Raw genomic sequence first — 21,386 nt, 5'->3', positions numbered from 1 at the left:
TGCCATAGGGCTGGAAAGATGACTTAGTGGTTAAGGCCCTTGCCTACAAAACCAAAGTACCTAGGTTCAATTCCCCAGGACCCACATAAGCCAGATGCACAAGGTGGTGCATGCATCTGGAGTTTGTTTGCACTGGCTGGAGGCCCTGGAGTGTCTATTCTCTCTCTCTTTGTCTCTCTCTCAAATAAATCAATAATATTTTTTTTAAATGCCACAATACCAGAACAAGTTATACCCAGGGTGTAAATGCACATGAGTTATGATGAGCATGTGATATGTGATCAGAAGCATTCCAAGTTGTCAGTCTTCTCCATCTCCCACTGTAGGCAAGCCGGGAACATGACGCTACAAGGCAGTGGATTGGAAGACCGAGCACAGAGGAGGGAGCTAGAGAGAATGCCTGTGGCTCCTGGCACAGGGCCTCAGGAGTGGGGCTGAGGGGTCTGACCTGCCAAGAAATGTGCTCATTCTTAACAGACAGGGCTTCTCAAACACCACCTCACAGGAACAGCAGAAGGTTGGCGGGGTTGGGGGGTGAGTTGGAGGAACTGTCTGTGCTTCACCCTGTCCAGCCTCTCTGAACCAGTCTGGGCCCAGTAGTTAGAGAAACTATTTCAGAGGCACAGCCTTCCATGCTCTCAAGCCATTTCAGGTGGGCTGTGACTCATTCACCTCTGAAAGGTGCCCATTCTGCTTTGGGAGATGACCTCTGACATGCAACCCATTTCATCTGATGGGACAGGCCAACTCAGCTGCAACCTTCCAGGCTGTACAATGGAGAAAGTGATCATGTGGAGGCTTGTAGCGTGTCAGCTTGTCTAGGATGAGCTACATCGTTCAGACTCCTTTTTCTGAGTATTTCCGTGAATGGGTCACGGAGGACTTCTCCTGGGAGATCTGATGGCTTGAGGGAAAGAGGCAGCCGTGTTGTGGCTCACATAAGTTGCTGTTCTCTCAGTCGTGGGGTGTACAACTGTTTCCTCTTCTCCTGGCTCCTCACCCAGCCACTTCCTCCTCCACTTTGGGTCTGGAGTGTGTAAGTATGTGGGAAGGCAGTGTTCAGCTCCATAGCCAAGGAGCAAGAACTTGACAGGAGTTTCTGTCCATCGGTGGGGTGGACTTCCCAAGGTTTTTATTTTGTTCTTGATCATCCCTGCTTCTCCTTTGTGTCTCTTTCCCAACTACCTCCCCGGTAACTTTCAGCGCTAACATCAGATGTGAAGATAGCAAGCCTTACAGAGACTGCTTGACCAGCGCCCACAGTTACCTATGGTCAAATCCCCATAAGAAAGCCGTACAAATACATGTATGTGAATAAGATAATGAGATTTTTATGTTTCTATCTATCTACATCTGTATCCAAGTTGAATATCTTCAATTTGAAAATCTAAAATCTGAAGTGAGGAAAATTCCACACCTGGCCTCATGACGGGCCACACAAAATTATTTAAAATAGTTTATAAAATTGTGTCCAGGTTACGTGTGTAAGGCATATATGATACACAAGTGAATTTCATGTTTAGACTTGAATCCTATCCCTGCCCTGTGTCATTATACATATGATGATATCACACATTCTGAGAAGTGCTCAAATCTGAAACATTTCTTCTTCCAAGCATTTTTGGTGAGTGCTACCTAACCTATATAGCTTCTTCTTGTCTGACAATGCTGACTGATACAGGGAGGTGGTCTTTTGTAGGGGGAGATAATAATCCCAGCATTCAGAATGTAGAGGTAGGAGGACCATTGTGAGTTCAAGGCCAGCCTGGGACTATAGAGTAAGTTCCAGGTAAGCCTAGGCTAGAGTGAGACCCTACCTCAAAAAAAAAAAATCTAATAAGTAAATGAATAAATGTATTTGGTCCTTGTAAAGTAGTGGTTCCCTACTTTTTTCATTGCCAGGGATGGGATCTCTTCAAGTGAGTTGTTGGCCAGGGAGGTCCCTGATGCCCCCAAAACATCAGAGGCCATTGTTGAGGCCCTTGGTTTCCCACCAGGAATAGATGGTAAGACCCTATTGCTGAAGACTCCATATACTTGGGCTGCAAGGCCACTGAAAAATCCTACTGGAACTGAGCTGATAACCTCCTCCATGTAGACCAGCTGACAGAAAGCTGGAAGAAGCCATTCTGCATGCAGTTCAATGGCAGAAAGAGAAATCACCAGTGAAGATACTCATCAGTGGACACTGCAAGCCTTATAATTGGCCAGCCAGGCCAAATGAGCCAATGGGTGCAATAGTGACACTGCATTTGGCTTTACGTAGGTACTGGAGAATAGAACCCAGGTTGTTAGGCTTTGCAGGCAAGCGCCTTAATTGTGAAACCATCTCTCTAGCCACCCTACTTTTTTTTTTTAAACAATGATAACTAACTGCACTGTCTTGGTTGGCTTCAAATTCCTGGACTCATGTGATCCTCCTCCCCTCATTGACTCTTGCCTATGAACAAAATACCAAAAAGACAGAAAACTTCAGAACAAGTTTCTTGTAACATTTAATGCTATCAGGGTTGGGGTGGACTGATGCCTGAGGCAGAAATTGCAACGTGTTCAGCAGCAGAAAGCCACCAGGTTCTCAGCAGGTGGAATGGGAGGATTCTTATCAGCAGCTTTACTCTCTCACAGTCTCTATCTCAGAATATTCTGGAAACATTCTACCACCTTACACCCGGACTTGCTGCTGTTCTTTCTTCTTCACCTCTGCCCAGATGTCTGACAGATCTTGGATAAACTGCTGAATCTGACAAGACAAGGAGACCAGCATTAACCTCACCGAACCACTGCCCCCCATCCCAACCCCAAAACGGAGCATCTCCTTGGAAGGAATTGATCAGTCTCCCATGCCTTTCCAGAGGTGGCCACAATGCCTCACATGAAAATTTTCCTAGGTGAACACGAGTATCAGGTTTAGCATGTGTATTTGTTACTTCTCTGCCACTATGGTCAAAATACCTCACAGGAAGTAACTTAAGGGAGGATGCATTTAAAGGATTGCAGTCTATCATCTGGGGAGGCATGATGGATTGGCTCAGTCTGTGGTGGGAGGAGCGTGTGCCAGCAGCTGTTCGTGTAGCATTGGACTAGGAAGCAGAGTGTGTGACTGGAACCAGGGGCCAGTTATCATCCTCAGGATCCTGTACCTTTGACCTACTTGTGCCAGTCATGCCCCAGCTCCTAAAGGTTCCACAGCCACCCAAAACAAAATGCAATCTAGAGAGCAAGCATGAACAAAACATGAATCTGTGGAGACATTTCAGATTCAAATCATAACAGGAGCCAGGGTAGAAATGGAGCTGGAGCCTGCTAGAGGCGGATACAGTAAGAAGTACAGGAGGAAGAAGCAAAGAGGATCACAAATGGGACACAGAGTTAAGGCATCTTATAGGCAGGGCCCTCAGATGGCCCTCCACAACTTCATCTTGAGGTGGTCATGAACTTGGAATCCAGACCTGAAGCTCATTAAGATAATCTTGAATCATCACGGGAAATTAAAATCCTATTCACTAGCTTCTGTTTGAAGAGCTTGTGGTCAGCATGACACAGCATAGCTTCACAGGTCAGAAGACCCAGCGGGGTTCCACAGGCAGCAGCTCATTCAAGGATCCTTCTCTCTTTCTCTCCTTCCTCCCATGTTTTTCTACAATGCTGGGGAGGGAACCCAGGACTTACATATACTAGGCATGTGCTGTACCACTAAGGTATATCACAAGCCCAGTTTTTCCACCTTTAAAGAAACACCTCTGAGGTAAAGTGTGTGCTCTATCCTTGTCCCCTGTGCTGGTTTAAATCAGATGTCCCCCATAAACTCATATGTTTTCAGTGCTTGGTCACCAGTTGGTGACAGTTTGGGAGGTGGAGGCTTGCTGGAGAAAGTATGTTGCTGGGGGCAATTGTAGCCAGCTCCTCCTTGCCAGGGCTCCATTCACTCTCCTGCTGCTGTTTTCCATCTCCTGTGGCAAGGAGTGATGTCCAGCCTCAGCTCTACTATGCTTTTCCTGCCATCATGAAGCTTCCCCTTGAGACTCTAAGCCAAAATAAACTCTTTTCTCCCAATCAGCTGTTTTCAGTGGGATGTTTTGCCCTAATAACATGACGGTAAGTACAACAACCTCCTATTTTCACTTATACTTTCTCAGGTCTTCATGTTTAATTTTCTTCTAGCTAGTTAGCCATTTGTATTTCTGTTAATAAGCTTAGATCCTATGAGAATGGAAAGGGATATTTTTTAATTTTTTTTATTTTTATTTATTTGAGAATGACAGACAGAGACAGAGACAGAGAGAGAGGGAGAGAGAAAGAGTGAGTGGGCGCACCAGGGCCTCCAGCCACTGCAAACGAACTCCAGGTGTGTGCGCCCCCTTGTGCATCTGGTAACATGGGTCCTGGGGAATCGAGCCTTGAAACAGGGTCCTTAGGCTTCACAGGCAAGCGCTTAACCACAAAGCCATCTCTCCAGCCCCAAAGGGATATATTTTTTAAATTTTTTATTTTTTTTTAATCTTTTCACAATTTTTATTAACATTTTCCATGATTATAAAATTTCCCATCTTAATACCCTCCCTCCCCCACCCCACACTTTCCCCTTTGAAATTCCATTCTCCATCAAATTACCTCCCCATCTCAACCATTCTACTTAAATATATACAATACCAACCTATTAAGTACCCTCCTCCCTTCCCGAAAGGGATATCTTAAGACAACCTTTGGGCTGTGTGAATACTCCCACCAAGGAAAGTCAGAGATGGGATGTTCTGAAAGTTTCCGAAAGCTGTCTGAGGAACAGTGTCCTGGCTGTGCTGACCTACAGCTCTCAGCCCCACCCAGCCTGTGCAGTCCCTGCTCAGCTTCCAAGTCATCCGCTCCAGACTCTGAGCTTGCTGAATCTCTCAGAAAATCCCATCTCTGATGTTCCTTAAATAAATAAAATTTTTAAAAAGAATAAGCAGGTGCAAAAAAAGACGGTTTCCACCTATAGTGTGATTTTAATGATATGCATTAGTTGGAGAACTCTTTTTTTTAAGATTTTTTTTTAAATTTTTTGTTCATTTTTTATTTATTTAAGAGCAACAGACACAGAGAGAAAGGCAGAGTGTGGAGAGAGAGAGAGAGAGAGAATGGGCACGCCAGGGCCTCCAGCCACTGCAAACGAACTCCAGACATGTGTGTCCCTGTGCATCTGGCTAATGTGGGTCCTGGGGAATTGAGCCTTGAACTGGGGTTCTTAGGCTTCACAGGCAAGGGCTTAACCACTAAGCCATCTCTCCAGTCCTAGAGAACTCTTAAGGTACTTTTTACTGAGCCATTCTCCCAGCTAACACTGAGGGGCCTATACAGCGATGACCATGGGTGAGGATACTGCTGAAACAAGGATGCCTGAAGTAGTTGAAAACACTGTTCCAACACATTGGGCATAGTTACTCTGCACTCTCCTACAAACTGCGAGGGCCAAAGGTCTGTGGAGGGACAGAAGTAGTATTTTAGGCTTTCCAGGCTAGTATCTATCAGCCATTCAGCACAGAAGTACTCCCCACCCTGAATAAACAAAGATAAGCATGGCTGTGTTCCAGAAAAATTTCATTCAATTTAAAAATTGTATTTTATTTATAGGGGGTAGAATTGGGGCACCAGGGCCTCTAGCCACTGCCATCAAACTCCAGACACATGCACCATCTTGTATGCATGCATCAACTTGTGCATTTGGTTTATGTGGGTTCTGGGGAGCAGAACCTGAGTCCTTAGGTTTCATAGGCAAGCTCTTTAACTGCTAAGCTGTCTCTCCCTGTCTAGGATTCCATTTATACATACTAAATTTTATATTAATTTTTACATCACAGTCTTAAAAACTATACAATTCTTTGTGCACAGGCAGTGGTCTGGATTTGGCCACATCCCATTTTTGGTGATCACCTATGTAGGCTTTTATATCTTATGTAAAAATGTTTCAAGTTTTTTACTTTTGGGACTCATTTTTTGTTTGCATTTAAGGATTTTTACCACATGAGCTTTCTTTGTGAACAAATATATTCACATGAAAGGCAGTGAATCAGGAAAAAGGAAAGTACAATTCCCTGCTTTTTCTTCTTCTTCTTCTTTTTTTTTTTTTTAATAGGCTCACCAGGGCTTTTAGCCACTGCAGATGAACTCTAACTACATGTACCACCTTGTGCACCTGGCTTTATGTGGGTACTGGGAAATCAAACCTGGTCCTATGACATTGTTGGCAAGCACTTTAACAACTAAGCTATCTCTCCAGCTACTTTCTTTCTTTTCTTTTCTTCTCTTTCTTTCTTTCTTTCTTTCTTTCTTTCTTTCTTTCTTTTCTTTTCTTTTTTTTTTTTTTTTTGGAGGCAGTGTCTCAATGTAGCCCACGCTGACCTGGAACTCACTCTGTATCCCCAGGCTGGCCTCACAGTCATGGTGATCCTCCTCCTACCTCAGCCTCCCAGTGCTGGGATTAAAGGCATGTGCCATTATGTCCAGCTTTAAATTTTTTTTAAAATTTTCTCATTCTCTGCTTAAAAAAAAAGAATTTACCAAACAAGAGTTTTACCTTAAAATACAAAATTCACCCCTCAAAACAACTGACTTCTCCTACAATACATATGCCACAACCCATAGGGAATATCTGCAACACCACTGAGGAGGGTCCCCAGGGGAATGAGGGCAGGGACGAAGAAAAAGAGAGTGCCACACATGATGTATCCATATGAAATATGTTGTTAAGAAGAAGAAAAGAAAAATTCAAAACTCAGGGATGGAGTGATGGCTTAGAAGTTAAGGTGCTTGCCTGTGAAGCCTGAGGACCCAGGTTTGATTCCCATTACCCACATAAGCCAGATGCACAAGGTGGCACATGCATCTGGAGTTTGTTTGCAGTGGGTGGAGGCCCTGGTGCACCCAATTTCTCCCTCACTTGCTCTCTCTCTCTCTCCTTTTCTTTCTAATAAATAAGTTTTAAAAATACAAAATTCAGCAACATGTAAAATAAAAATTTAGAACAGCTATTCTATGTGATGTAAAACAATATACATAGACTTGGAACATAATTTCTTAGCTCACACTTTAAGAAAAAGAACAAGACCATTTACAAAGATTTATAAATCTGTCGGCCTTTTGTAAATGTTGTTACTAAAACCAATAATCACTTTCATGAACAAGCATTAATGCTAATAATAATATGATCTATACTTGGAAATTACATTTTACCTAGACAAGTTCTGGCTGCTTGATTTTTTTTTGTTGTTGTTTGTTTTTTCGAGGTAGGATCTCACTCTAGCCCAGGCTGACCTGGAATTCACTATGGAGTCTCAGGGTGACCTCGAACTCATGGCAATCTTCCTACCTCTGCCTCCTGAGTGCTGGGATTAAAGGCATGAGCCACCATGCCCCGCACTGGTTGCTCGATTTTTAAAGAAGAGCCACATAATTGCATTATGAATACTATATTTACTATTTTGAAAAGAAGCTCCAGCTTCTATAGGAAACAAGACTACTCCATGCTATCATTTAGTATAAAAATACTTCACATTCTAGTTTACCTTCATCAAAGGTAAACTGGTTCACCACTACATCTGCATGAAATATTTTGATCTTCAGTAGGTTTTAAGTACAAGATAAAGTTCTGCATGAATTTCATTTGCTTGGGTTTTCAAAATAGTAATATAAAATGTATTCTACTGGCAAATGCTTATGGGTGAAAGAAAAAGGAATTGAATATAAAATGTCTATCAACTTTATCCTTTCTATTTTTATAACTTCAGATATTGAGGCCTAATTGGTTTCTTGTGCCCAACCTGAATACAACTTGTTTTTCTGTTTTCATGCCTATCAGTGTCATCTTTTGGCTGTTCCTTCATTTTGTGACATGCAAGATCATTTCATCCAACTTCAATCATTTGTTCTTTCCAAGATTTCATTTCATTATCATAATGGATTTTTATCATCTTTAGCAAGTTGAATATATACTTGTTTTGTGAACTAGACAGATTTTTCCATGCTTCATTTACAGTCTTCAGCTGTGCCTATGATAAACTATTTTTAGTTTTTTAGAAACTCAGATTTTTTTTTTAAATGGTATAGCTGAGTGAGATCTTTTTGTTTTTCCAAGTGTATTAATTCCTTTTCTCTTTGCTGTGATAAAATACCTGTTAAGAAGCAACATTAAGGGAGGAAGGACTTATTTTGGCCCATGGTTTGAGAGTACAATCCAGTACGGCAGGGAAGGCATCATGGAGAGAGCAACTCAAGGATGGAGTAAAAAACTTCTTTTTCCCACTGCAGTGGACCAGGAAGCAGAAACAGGTCAGGAAGTAGAGCTGAGTCACAAGGCTCAAGGCCCATGCTGCAGAGATCCACTTCTCCCAGCCACCTCCCACCACAGCCTTCCAGAACAGCACTACCAGCTGGGGACTGAGTGTCCAAATGCATAAGCATAAGCGGATCATACCCAAATCATAACACCAAGCATTGTATTAAAAAGATATTTCCTGGGCTGGAGAGATGGCTTAGCAGTTAAGGCGCTTGCCTGCAAAGCCAAAGGACCCAAGTTTGATTCCCCAGGACTCATATAAGACAGATACACAAGGTGGCACTGGCAAGTGGAGCTTGTAGCAGCTGGAGGCCCTGGTGCACCCATTCTCTTTATCTGCCTTGTTCTGTTTCATTCTCACTCTCTAATAAAATTTTAAAATGTTACAACAACAACAACAACAACAAAATTCAGCACTTGGGAGGCAGAGGTAGGAGGATCACTATGAGTTCAAGGCCAGCCTGAGAATACATAGTGAATTCCAGGTCAGCCTGGGCTACAGCGAGACCCTAACTCAAAACAAACAAACAAGCAAACAAACAACAACAACAAAAAAAGCATTGCTTCTTAAAACATTTTCCCAATTTCTTTTCCGAAGGGTATTATCTGACTTGGAGTTAGATGTTCCTGAAATCCCTGTCTCAGTCCTACAAGTATCAAGTATTTTTTTTTCCCTCTGAATCAAGACATTCCCCTTAATAGTTCTACAATTTTTCTAATTAGTTTTGAATTTTGCATCTGGGTTCTGGGCTTTAAATATGCACAGCTATTGTTTAGAAAATTTAAGGAATGAGGTCGTAGGTTTCTAGCTGAAAACCACTTCCGAACATAACACTGAAGGGTGAACACCGTCAGCTTCCAGGGCCACTGCACAGCTCTGCTCCAGACCTTTGGCGCCCTTGGTGCTGAAGGAACTCCATAGCACTGCCACAGAAGTTGTATTCAGGCCCTATCTCGCACAGCGTCCGTCGCACAACAGCATGGCTCCAACAATGACAAGCCTGCCTGAGAGCCTTCTGGACTTGTCATGCACCGCCGATAAGACTGTAACTAAAGGACTCAGTGGTGGGCGCCTGTTCTTGTGCTATGATTTGAGGCCAGAGAAGGTCTAGGCTAATACGGTGGTTCTCCACGTGTGACACCCCAACCAGCAGCTTCACCTGGGAACCTGTTGAATATGCAAATGCCTAGGTTCCCATCCCAGACACCCTGAGTGGAGGACTGTGGGATGAGGCCCAGCAATCCCCCTCCTTAACTCACCGAGTGATGCTGATGCTGGGAACGTTTAAGAGCCACAGCTCTGCCTGGTTCATTCCCTCCATCAACCAATCCAGAACCTCCCTGGCCCCACCAACCCGTCTGCTCCCAGCTCCACATTCTCCTCCTACCATGTCCAGTTGTTTATGGGTGTCCTCCAGGGACACGGAACTCGTCTCCTTCAGCTGCTTGCTCACGATCTGGAAGAGGTTCAGGGTCGCCATCTTAATGGTACCAAGAAGGAGGGTCTTTTTGGCGGCAGTGTTCTGAATGTGTGCCCAGCGAGATTCCTGGGGGAAGGGATTGGGGGTGTTGGAGACCAGGTGTGAGCACAGAACAGGCAAACGAATTGTGTGTGTGTGTGTGTGTGTGTGTGTGTGTGTGTGTGTGTGTGTGTGCGCGCACACACACACACACACAAGTGCGCTCATGCACCCAGAGCCAGTGGCCCGAGCATCTCACCCAGAAGATGACGTCGCTGCGGGCGCGGTCGAAGCGCATCTGCAGCCGCGCCAGTTCGTTGTTGTGCTGGAGGATCTCGTCGTCCTTCTCTTCCATGTAGCGGGACAGGCGTGCCTTGGCGCGCTCAATCTTTTCCTGGCCCTCTTGCGCCGACTGCATAAGGTCATGGTGCATGCTCACCAGCGTCTTGTAGCGCGCAATCACCTCGTGGATCTCCTCGAACTGAACAGGGAGGGAATGGGGACTCAGCTGGGGTCACTGCTCTGCCGTCTCCCAGGGGCCTGGTGCAGCTGTCTCAGCCCTCCCTCCAACCTCTGACCTGGATGCCTGAATACCAGGGCAGGTAGATGGGTGCCAGGCCACAATCAATGACACAAGCTATGAAGATCTTGGAGTCCCACTACTTGCTTCTGATGGATTAAAATGGTTGATGGTGTCCCCTGTGTTAGAGGAAAGCACAAGGTTCCCAACAGTAGCTGCATGTTAGAATCATCTGGGGACCCTCTAAAAGACAGCTGCCAAGCTCCATCCTCAGAGATGCGAATTAATAATACTTCTAAATTATGAAACGGTATCCTTTTGGGTGATGATTTTAGGCCCAATCAAGGTTGCAAAGAATAGCTGCTGGGAGGAATCTTGGGATGTGTGACAGGGCAATAAGAATTCTGAAGAAGAGGGCTGGAGAGATGGCTTAGCGGTTAAGTGCTTGCCTGTGAAGCCTAAGGACCCCGGTTCGAGGCTCAGTTCCCCAGGTCCCACGTTAGCCAGATGCACAAGGGGGCGCACGCGTCTGGAGTTCGTTTGCAGAGGCTGGAAGCCCTGGCACGCCCATTCTCTCTCTCCCTCTATCTGTCTTTCTCTCTGTGTCTGTCGCTCTCAAACAAATAAATAAAAAAAATTAAAAAAAAAAAAGAATTCTGAAGAAGAATGCACTGAGAACAACTCACAAGCCTTGAGCTGTGCTAAAAGGCTAGTGACGGAGCCAGAGATAAGAAGGCCAGGCACTTCGGGAGTCTATAGCTCCAGGAGTGGTTAGGGATGGTGGGGGGGGGGAGGGGTTAAACAGGCAAGTGAACAGTCAGTTACAACACAGAGTGATAAAACTTCTCTGGGTGGGGCTGCACAGAGCCTGGACACAACTCCTTCACAGTGCTTTTCAGCATTTATTCAACTGGAGAAGTGGGGCTGGACAGGGTCAGCCAGTGGGGCAGGTAGCCGGCTAAGCTCAGCTCACCTCCTCCAGGGGAGTCCGGACTGCATTCAGCAGATCAAAAGCCATGCTGAAGCCCCTTCAGAAGGCAATGTGAACTCCAGTACCATGACACCAGTTCACTTCCCTAGAGGCTTATCAAAGCGTGCCTGCCAGCCACCCAGGGGACACTCCCTGTACATGTCTGCATATCATGACATTTTCCAGTAACAGATTGGGTGTCCAGCAGCTGCCCTGCCAGCCTTTCCAAATATGCCTCTGGGGGAAGACTACCCAACCCAGTGGGTAAGAAAAGAAAAGGGTTCCTGGGAGAAAGCATGGCTGCAATGAGACTGGAGGCATGACTAGAAGACAGCCAGGCAAAGACAGGTAGAGCAGCAGTGTCACTGGTAGAGCGAGCAGTCTGAACAGACACAAAGGGGCTTGAGGGAGCGTCTAGGGTACTCATGGTAGTTTAACACGAATGGTCTGAGGTTCAGATAGGGAGGGGAGATGGGCCTAGAAGCCCCCCCTTTTTATTTTGAGGTAGGGTCTTCCTGTAGCCCAGGCTGACCTGGAATTCATTATGTAGTCTCAGGGTGGCCTTGAACTCATGACGATCCTCCTACCTCTGCCTCCCAAGTGCTAGGATTAAAGGTATGTGCTACCGCACCCGGCTTAGAAGCTTTTTGTTTGTTTTTTAGTTTTTCAAGGTCTCACTGTAGCTCAGGCTGACCTGGAATTCACTATATAGTCCCAGGATGGCCTTGAACTCACGGTGATCCTCGGTGATCCTCCTACCGGTGATCCTCCTACCTCTGCCTCCTGATTGCTGGGATTAAAGGCGTGCACCACCACGCCTGGCAAAGCTTTTCTTTGTTTGTTTATTTAAGTGTCCACCTTTGGGACTTGGGAGGCTGACGGAGGAGGATTGCAAATTCAAGGCTTGCCTGGGGCTACAGAGTGAATCTCAGGCCAATCTTAGTGATCAAGCTAAAATTACAAAGGTCTAAAGATGTAGCTCAGTGGTAGTGTTTGCCTGGCATACAGCAAGGCCCTGGGATCAATTCCTAGCACCTTCAACAACAAAAACAATGACAACAACAAAGCAAAGTGTCTAGGAGGCCATAGGAAGAAGTGTGAGCATTATCCAGTGAAGGGTTTTAAGAAGCAGAAAGATAATGTCATGTTTGTATTTCCTAAAGTACTTTCAGCAATCAATGCAACATCCAGCAGTTAAAATGAATGGATTGGAAAAAAAAGTATGAATGTCTTGCATAGGACCTACTGGGCAGGAGTCTTGAAATCATATTCTAATATCAAAAGAACTCAGGTACCAGGTTAAAATGGTTCCCACTGTCTAGAGAGGGACAATTTGAACATCAGTAAGAATAAGTACAAAGGACTGAGACATGGATTAAACATCCATGAACTTATAATAATACTAAAAACATTTGTGGTCATTTTGGAGGCTGTTGAAAATACCAATTCATTATTGTGAAGGCTGTAAAGAATCAAGGGGTTTAATGTTTGGGAGGCAGAGGCAGGAACATTTCGAGTTTGAGGCTTGCTTGGGGGATGGATAGTAAGTTTCTGACACCCTCCCCCCCCCCACACACACACAGATCAAGTAGCCAAACAAGGAAAAATTCTATTTACAAAGTCCTTTTCTTTCTGGTACTGTGCTATCTGATAAATAAAGAAAGGGTGCTAACTACTTCTGCCCCTCTCAGTCAGTACTAAAGAGACCAGTATTCTGACTTTTGTGAACAAAGACTAATTGTACCTTGGGTTCAAACATATCAGTGAGTCACCCTGCTCAGTCTTTTTTGAGTCTGGCCTTATTTTGCTTTGTATAATGTCTATGACATATAAAAACACATGCAATGTAGGGTACTTAGCTTGTACCTTGATTGGAACAAGACAAGTACACAAAAGGCATTGTTGCAATTATTGGGAAAAACTTAACATTGATTCTTTCATATTTGCTATTTAGGATTAGCTTATAACCAGGCATTACAATGGCATTGTGGTTATGTTAAGACAAGCTCTTGTCTGGTAGAGACATACTGAAATACTTATGGCTGAAAAATATTTGCTGCAAGGTGGTGGGGGTGGGAAGGTGTAGGGGGGTTACAGTGATAATTGCTGGAGCTAGATGATGAGTAATGAGTGTTCAGTAGAATGTTCTCTCTACTTTGTATATGTCTGAAAATTTTTCATAATAAAAAGGTTCTTAAAATATCATTAACTGGAAGGTAGGGCAGATGGCTCTGGGTATAATGATGCATGCCTATAGTCCTAGTGCTGGAGAGGCAGAGAGAGGAAGGTCACTGAGGCTCTCTATCTAGCTAAGCTAGCCAAATCAGTGAGCTCCAAGCCAATGAGAAAGTCTGTCTAAAAAAATAAAGTGGAATCAGGCATGGTGGCGCACGCCTTTAATCCTGGCACTTGGGAGGCAGAGGTAGGAGGATCGCCGTGAGTCTGAGGCCAACCTGAGACTACATAGTGAATTCCAGGTTAGCCTGGGCTACAGTGAGACCCTATCTCAAACAAACAAACAAACAAAAAAGTGGAGAACAATTGAGGAAGATACCTAACATTGACCTCTGGCCACCATATACATATGCAAACATATATGTGTCCACACACATACAGACAATCATACACATATGTGTGCAAGCCATACATACATGTGTGTACAAAAATATCATTGACTGGTTCAGGGCAGTTAAATGGGAAGAATAATTTCTAATCTATATAGCATGGTAGAACAACTAAGATTGACATCAATTAATTATATACTTCAAAAAAGCTAGTAGAGAGTATTTTCAATGTTTCCCATACAAAGAAATGATAAATGTTTGAGGTGATGGATATGTCAGTTATCCTGACCTAATCACTATGAATTGTACATACATATCAAAATATTCTGCCAAACTTTAAAAAGAAAGAAAGAAAGAGCTGGAGAGAAGATTTAGTGATTAAGGCATGCCTGTGAAGCCTAAGGACCCAGGTTCAATTCTCCAGGTCCCATGTAGGCCAGATGCACATGGTGGAACATGCGTCTGGAGTTCATTTGCAGTGGCTAGAGGCCACCCATTCTCTCTCTCTCGCCTCTCTAATAAATAAAATAAATAAAAAAGTTAAGAAATAAAAAGTACTTGCCAATGTGTACAATTATTATGCATAAATTAAAAACAGGGTTGGAGAGATGGCTTAGCTGTTAAAGTGCTTGCCTGCAAAGCCAAAGGACCCAGGTTTGATTCCCTTGGACCCACGTGAGCCAGATGCACAGAGGCACATGTGTCTGGAATTCGTTTGCAGTGGCTGGAAGCCCTGGCATGCCCATTCTCTCTCTATCTACTTCTCTCTCACTCTGTCTGCTTCTCTCTCTCTCTTTCAAATAAATAAATAAATAAATAAAATATTGAAAAAAAACAAGGATGGAGAGATGGCTTAGAGATTAAGACGCTTGCCTGTGATGCCTAGGAACGCATGCTTGAATCTTTAGGTCTCATGTAGCCACATGCTAAGCAACACAAGTGTGCAGTGTTGCACATGCACACAAGGGGGCGCATGCATCTGGAGTTTGTTCACAGAGGCTGAAAAGACCCTGGGGTGCCCATTCTCTCTCTCCCTCAAAAGTAAAATAATCTAAAAAATTTAAAAACAAAAATATCCGGCTGGAAAGATGGCTTAGCGGCTAAGCGCTTGCCTGTGAAGCCTAAGCACCCCTGGTTCGAGGCTCAATTCCTCAGGACCCACGTTAGCCAGATGCACAGGGGGTGCACACGTTAGGAGTTCGTTTGCAGTGGCTGGAGGCCCTGGTGCACCCATTTTCTCTCTGTCTCTTTCTCTCCCTCTCTCTCTGTCACTCTTAAATAAAGAAATAAAAATGAATAAAAAATATATATATTTTTAAAACAAAAATATCCAAGTGTGGTGGTGCACACCTTTAATCCCAGCATTTTGGAGGCAGAGGTAAGATTGCTGTGAGTTTGAGGCCAGCCTGGAACTATAGAGTGAGTGCCAGGTCAGCTTGGGCTAGTGTGAGACCCTACATGGAAAAAACAAAAACAAACATATAAATCAGCGATTGAAAAAAGAAACTCACAGAGGGATATGTATAACATGATTCATGGTTTATGAGTAGGCAATATGTTTCAAAATAATAAAAACAGGCATAAACATGAGAACTTTTAAAATTAGAAAACCGGAGAAAGGGAAGAATGAGATTTGCAAGGACACAAGGGTTTTCAATTAGCAGGAGTTTTTTTCCCCCCAGATAATATAAAGATTTGACAAAGCTGTGTGGTGAGTGCATAGGTACTGTTAAGTGTTTCTCTATATTTTCCAGTATGTCTGAGAAAAAATAGGGAGGGGCTGGGGCCGGGAGAAGCTAGCTGCAGAGCACGGAGCAGAGTGGCCGGGAACGGCTGAGTTCACTCCAGATGAAGTATACCAGCTGAAGAAGGGGCAGGGGCTGGATTCCAGAAATACTTAAGAGGCAGAATGGACTAGATCTGCTGACCGTTGACTGCAGGACTGGGGGCAGGGTAAGAACCAAGCTGAGTTCTGATGGGATTGTGGACCAGTAGCCACGTACTCACTAGCATAGGACACACCAGTCGCAGGGCTGGCCGGGGAGCAGCAGGAAGCAAGGACTAGTGCTTAGGATGAGCAGGGGCTGACACTTAGGGACAGTCCAGCTAGTTAGCGCATTTCTAACCAGCTCTGATTTGGGGACATGGCATACAGTTTATACACTGCTTTAATGTGACGGTCTTTACTCCCCTGCCCCTTCAAAAACAAAAACAAACATAAAAACCAAAGTCCAATCATTTAGTGAACAATTTTTCTTGCAGTAGGAAATGCCTTAGAATGGAGGAAATTACACAGATTTGGGTTTCATGCACCAAAAAAAAACGAGAAAGGTTAGTGTTTGTACATGGAAACTGCAAGGACTTTCAAAAGCTCTGCACCTTCTGTCTCCCTGAGCCCCTCACAGGACACTGGTCCACACCCCTGGAGAAGTTCTTATTGTACCCTGTCGCTGGTCACATGAGGAAGAGAGTTGGTGGCATCCGTAGGAAGGCCCAGAAATTGTCAAGGGTGAAAAGTGGGGTGTTTGTAAGGAAGCACCTGGGAAGAGGAGCCTTGGAAGGCACAGGGCAGGAGTAGGAGAGAGGAGGAGTTGCCATGGAACCAAGGTAAAGTTAAACTTCATGAGGGAGAAATAACAATGCCAAGTGCTATAAGAGGCATAGTGAGAAGGCGGCTGTAAACTCCCTGAGCCCTGAAGGCCGGGGTCTGCAGAACAGTGAGTGGTCTATGGAGGAATGGGGAAAGCCACAGGCTCCGTATCTCACAAGCTGTGAGACCCTGAGTAGGTGCCTTAATGTGTCCGAGTCTCCATCTCTTCTGTAAAGGGGTGACTTCTTTCCTCTCCCAGAGACTAATGAGAGGACAGAACAAAGGCCATCATGCAAAGCCCGCGGCCAGTCCACAGTGCATCCTACCCATGCCAGCCCTGTGGGAGGTTGAATGTGTTTTCACTTTGCCTCCCTTCCTCTCCCCAGTTTACTTCCAGTAAACAAAAGCTACCAAGAAGAGAGGGAAGCAGGCCACATGTTGATGCAGGTAAAGTTTATCATTATCATTGGTGCTCAAAGACCTCACTCCAACACACACACACACACACACACACACACACACACACACACACACACACACACGTGCAGAAGCAAACACAGAGCTCACGCTACAGTTGCTCTCCAGAACACACCTCTAGGGAAGAGGAGGAGCCCTGAGGTGTGCTCCCTGCCCTTGGACCTACCTCTGAGTTCTCCACCACCTTCTCCAGATACTTGTTGAAGATGGAGTAGTCCTGCAGCTTGCTGGTGAGCCGTTGGTGCTCCAGCCGCAGGGCAGCCATCTCCTGCTTGGCCTTGGCCAGCTCTCGCAGGTGCTGCCTCTTCAACTCCCGCTCCTTGTTGGCTTTCTTCAGGGCGCGGATCCTTTTCTGGTCGTTCTCCTGGGGTGAGGGAGGGAGCGTGGATCAGAGAGGCTCCCTGAGGCCCCAGCTTGCCTGGGCCTGATCACACCCTCAAGTCCTTCTGCCTGCTTAGCCCTGACCATCCAACAGATGGGCAGAGTTTGTTGGGTCACCCATCTTGGAGAAGGGCAAAGGAAAAGGTTTATTTGATTTGAAGATACTTGGCGAAGCTCAAGGATTTCTGTGGCCTGAAATGGGGCTCAGGAAGGATGTGAGCATAGAGGCTTTAATTCAAGGTCAAGAAGTGGTCTTGGTGGGGGGGGGGGACTGGAGAGATAGCTTAGCTGTGAAGCCTAAGGACCCCGGTTCGAGGCTTGATTCCCCAGGGCCCACGTAAACCAGATGCACAAGGGGGCACATGTATCTGGAGCTTATTTGCAGTGGCTGGAGGCCCTGGCGTGCCTATTCTCTCGCTATCTATCTGCTTCTTTCTCTCTCTATCCCTCTCAAATAAGTAAATAAAAATAAACAAAAATTAAAAAAAATAAAGAAGTGGTCTTGGGAGGGACAGGCTACAAAAGCATTCTGAGGGCTGGAGAGATGCCTTAGCGGTTAAGCACTTGCCTGTGAAGCCTAAGGACCCCGGTTCGAGGCTCGGTTCCCCAGATCCCACGTTAGCCAGATGCACAAGGGGGCGCATGCGTCTGGAGTTCGTTTGCAGTGGTTGGAAGCCCTGGCGTGCCCATTCTCTCTCTCTCCCTCTATCTGTCTTTCTCTCTGTGTCTGTCTCTCTCAAATAAATAAATAAACAAAAAATATTTAAAAAAAGAAGCATTCTGATTTTGTGGGATTTGGGCTCTGGACTTCAGAGAGAGTGGGTGGGAGTGGAAGGGTACACAGAAGAAACGAGGGTGGAGGAAGACACATATTGCATCAGAATCAGTGTTGCGAGAACTGAACTCCAGGAAGGCCGATGAAGTCCAGGAGTGGGAGTAGGAAGGGCTCTGACAAAGCGTCTATTGTTTCTGTGTTTAGTGGTGGGCATTTGCCACGGGGCAAATGGCTAGACCAGAAATGAGAAGCCCAGATTTTTCTCCAAATGTCGACTGTGAGGCGGTAACCCCTCTCCTCCATACAAAACCCAGAGCAACAGTACTAGAACTACATGTGTGGAAGACATGTGCCCGGGAACTCACACTGGCACCCACCAGGTTAGAAGAGATGGTGCAGACAATTCCGTGCCCAGAAAGCAATGGCAAAGCGAGGCTGCTGCATCTGTGGGACACATCTTCTTCCCTCCCTCAGGATAAGTAGCAAGCCCACCCCATGCACTACCCTGTGTGGGTCCTTACTCCTCTTTGGGGGTCCCTGTAATTCCACATGGATAGGTACCTGTGGTGGTAGAATTTGGAGGACATGGAGATTGACCCTGGTGGAATTGAAACATGTCCCATGACACCCAAGATGACTAAGGAACCCTAAATCCATGGTGGTTACCTGTGTAGATCTGGCCCAACTTGAGATCTACTGGAGACAATGAAAGGAAAAGCTCTGGGCTCCAGAGTCTCTATGGGCTTTGACAGCTCCTGGAAGTCATTTGGAGAATTGTTCACCCCTTAACTGCTCCTGCCACCCTAACCACTCCACCAGCTTTTCTCGGGTTCAGATGGACTGGACTTCAGAAGACAGTGTCCTGCGTGGTTGGGCATACAGTGTGATGAAGTAGCTTAAGGGCAGGGCTCCTCTGTAGGAGAAGACAGCAGCCGCCCCCTTGCCAGGGGCCAGTCCCTCAAGGGCTCCCATAGTGATGGTAGAGAGGGTTGCTGGCCAATAAATCTGGCTTGAGGATGGTTACATCATTTCTGTAGGGACTGGTTAAAGGGGTGTGTCTTCAAAGGTTTTCTGCTGCATGGGCCTCCAGTGGTCCCTGGATTTATGGGTTTCCCACCTTCAAGGCAGGGGCAAAGATGGAGGGATATGGTGAGTGAGGGGACTAAAACCCTGTCTTACACATTGGCCTAACCCCAAATACTTAGCCAGCCATGCTCCCACCTACCTATCCATTCATCCATTCACTTGATAAACTGACCCAGGTACTAGCCAGGAAATAGAAAAGAGGCAGCTAGAGGGCAGACCCTGGTAGGTAAATATGACAAGACAGCATGATAAGTGGGATGCACACGATACTGGAACACTGAGGGTGCTTTTAACCCAGAACAAGGAGCTTACAAAATTTAGGAGAAGAGGGCTGGAGAGATGGCTTAGCGGTTAAGTGCTTGCCTGTGAAGCCTAAGGACCCTGGTTCAAGGCTTGACTCCCCAGTACCCACGTAAGCCAGATGTCCAAGGTAACCACCATGCATCTGGAGTTTGTTTGCAGTGGCTGGAGGCCCTGGTGAGCCCATTTTGTCTGGCTCTCTGCCTCTTTCTCTGTCACTCTCAAATAAATAAAAATAAACAAAAAAATTTTTTTAATTAGGAGAAGAGACAGCCCTACTGTAGTGTGTAGATTCTCAAGGCTTCTGTAGTCTATACCTTTTTGTGTTTTTTGAGGCAAGCCCAACAGACTGGCCTTGTTTTTTTAATGTGAGAGTGAGAGTGAGAGAGGAAGAGAGAGAGAATTAGCTTGCCAGGGCCTCAAACCAGTGCAGTTGAACTCCAGACGCGTGTACCCCCTTGTGCGCATGGGCGAGCTTGTAGGCTTGTGTCACTGTGCATCTGGATTACATGGAACCTGGAGAGTAAAACATGAGTCCTGAGGCTTTACAGGCAAGCACTGCTCCCCCTTTTGTTGAATTAGGGTATCACGAAACCCAGGCTGGCCTTGAATTCACTATGTAGCCATCCCTGGACTTCTGATCCTCCTGTCTCCATCTCCCGAGTGTTCGGATGACAAGTTCATCACCATGCCTGGATGTGTGGGGTGCTGAGGATTGGACCCGGGCATCACACATGCTAGGCAAGCAGGCTCCCAACTGAGCTACGTCTCCAGTGCTAGCCCCGCCTTCTTCATACCTGGATGAATTGCTCGAACTTATGGATGTGAGCTTTCAGCTGTTCTTCCTTCACACCCAGTTCCTCCCAGCGTAGGTTCAGGGTTTCCATTCTGCGCTGGAATGCCTTTGAGGGTGTGGGAGCAGATAACTCAGTAAGACCTCTGGTGGGGGGGCCCAGTTCCCCTGCTCCAGGATGTCTATCCTTAAGCCTCCCACCCTGTGCCTGGTTTAGAGTACAGCATCCCAGGTCACTGGGCCTCTCAAGATTCAGATCTTCTCTGTTCTTCCTAAAGAGACCAGATCCACCATGCGGTACTCCGGTTCTAATCACTTCCACTCACAAAACCAAGGAGTGCTAGCTGCTAGATCTGGGCCCCAGCAGGGTCCTTGCCCGTCTAGTGCTTCTGCCCTGTCTCACTCCCCTTCTCCGGGCATCACCTCCTTTTTCTTCTCCATGGCTTGGTGCATGACTTTGGCTTCCTTCTTCTTCTCCAGGAACCGGATAGATGGGGAATATGGCTGGTCCTCCACATTTGGGAACTTTCTGCTCAAGACACAAACAAGAGAGATCACTGCGTTCTCAGGGCTGGGGGCAAACTGGGCAGAGTGACCCAGGGAGACAGATCTCCACGGGGAGAGAAAGGGAAGCTCTGCCCCACTTTCCTGAAAGGAAGAGTGTGACGTGGAGAGGGGGCATTCGTGGAGCAAGCTAGGGCAGGGAGATTGGAAGAGCTGGGTTACAGAAGAGGGGCCAAGTTGGAAGGTGGGGTATGGGTTTGGGTGGCACCAGGCTCAGGGGGTAGGGACAAACCAGGTCCTCAGACACGCACTGCAGAAGTTGCAGCAGCCGCTCTCCATACTGGAGCCGGAAGTATTCTGCCAGGTCTTCCTCTTCCATGATGCCTAGACTCATGGTAGCAGTCACCTGATAGCCCAAGTGGCCTAGTCTTCACTCTGAAAGCAGTGTGTGGCAGAACCACGGGGGGATCAGTGATGGTGGCTGGGCTCTCGCTCTCTGCTCCTCCTGTTTTCAGGATCCCAAAAAGGGCTGGTGCAGAGAGAGACCCAGCAGAAGCCGACCAGAGGCGAGGCGAGACTGCTCAAGATACAGGAGATCTGGTTACCTAGCAACCTGGCGCCCGGATCTGTGGACCACAACTGAATTCCAGGCTTTGCC

At 46.1% G+C, this 21,386-nt stretch overlaps 1 protein-coding gene across 2 annotated transcripts; it reads right to left on the bottom strand.

The window, feature by feature from the left end:
- Positions 1–2,662: 2,662 nt before the first annotated feature.
- Positions 2,663–21,156, bottom strand: Ccdc42 (coiled-coil domain containing 42). 2 transcript variants are annotated; one of them, XM_004663146.2, is made up of 7 exons: positions 21,040–21,156; positions 20,648–20,753; positions 20,229–20,333; positions 17,056–17,253; positions 10,028–10,249; positions 9,697–9,855; positions 2,663–2,740 (listed from the first exon to the last, which is right to left on the bottom strand). In XM_004663146.2, exons 1-7 carry the CDS (start codon positions 21,120–21,122, stop codon positions 2,663–2,665), a joined length of 951 nt encoding a protein of 316 aa, XP_004663203.1. In that variant the 5' UTR covers positions 21,123–21,156. The 2 variants fall into 2 exon arrangements, with proteins under 2 accessions (XP_004663203.1, XP_004663204.1); XM_004663147.2 differs by lacking the exon at positions 10,028–10,249.
- Between the last annotated feature and the right edge of the window lie 230 nt (positions 21,157–21,386).

This window comes from Jaculus jaculus, chromosome 12 (assembly GCF_020740685.1).
Source record: "Jaculus jaculus isolate mJacJac1 chromosome 12, mJacJac1.mat.Y.cur, whole genome shotgun sequence".
NCBI lineage: Eukaryota > Metazoa > Chordata > Mammalia > Rodentia > Dipodidae > Jaculus > Jaculus jaculus.
This window is presented reverse-complemented; position numbering and strand designations above follow the sequence as displayed.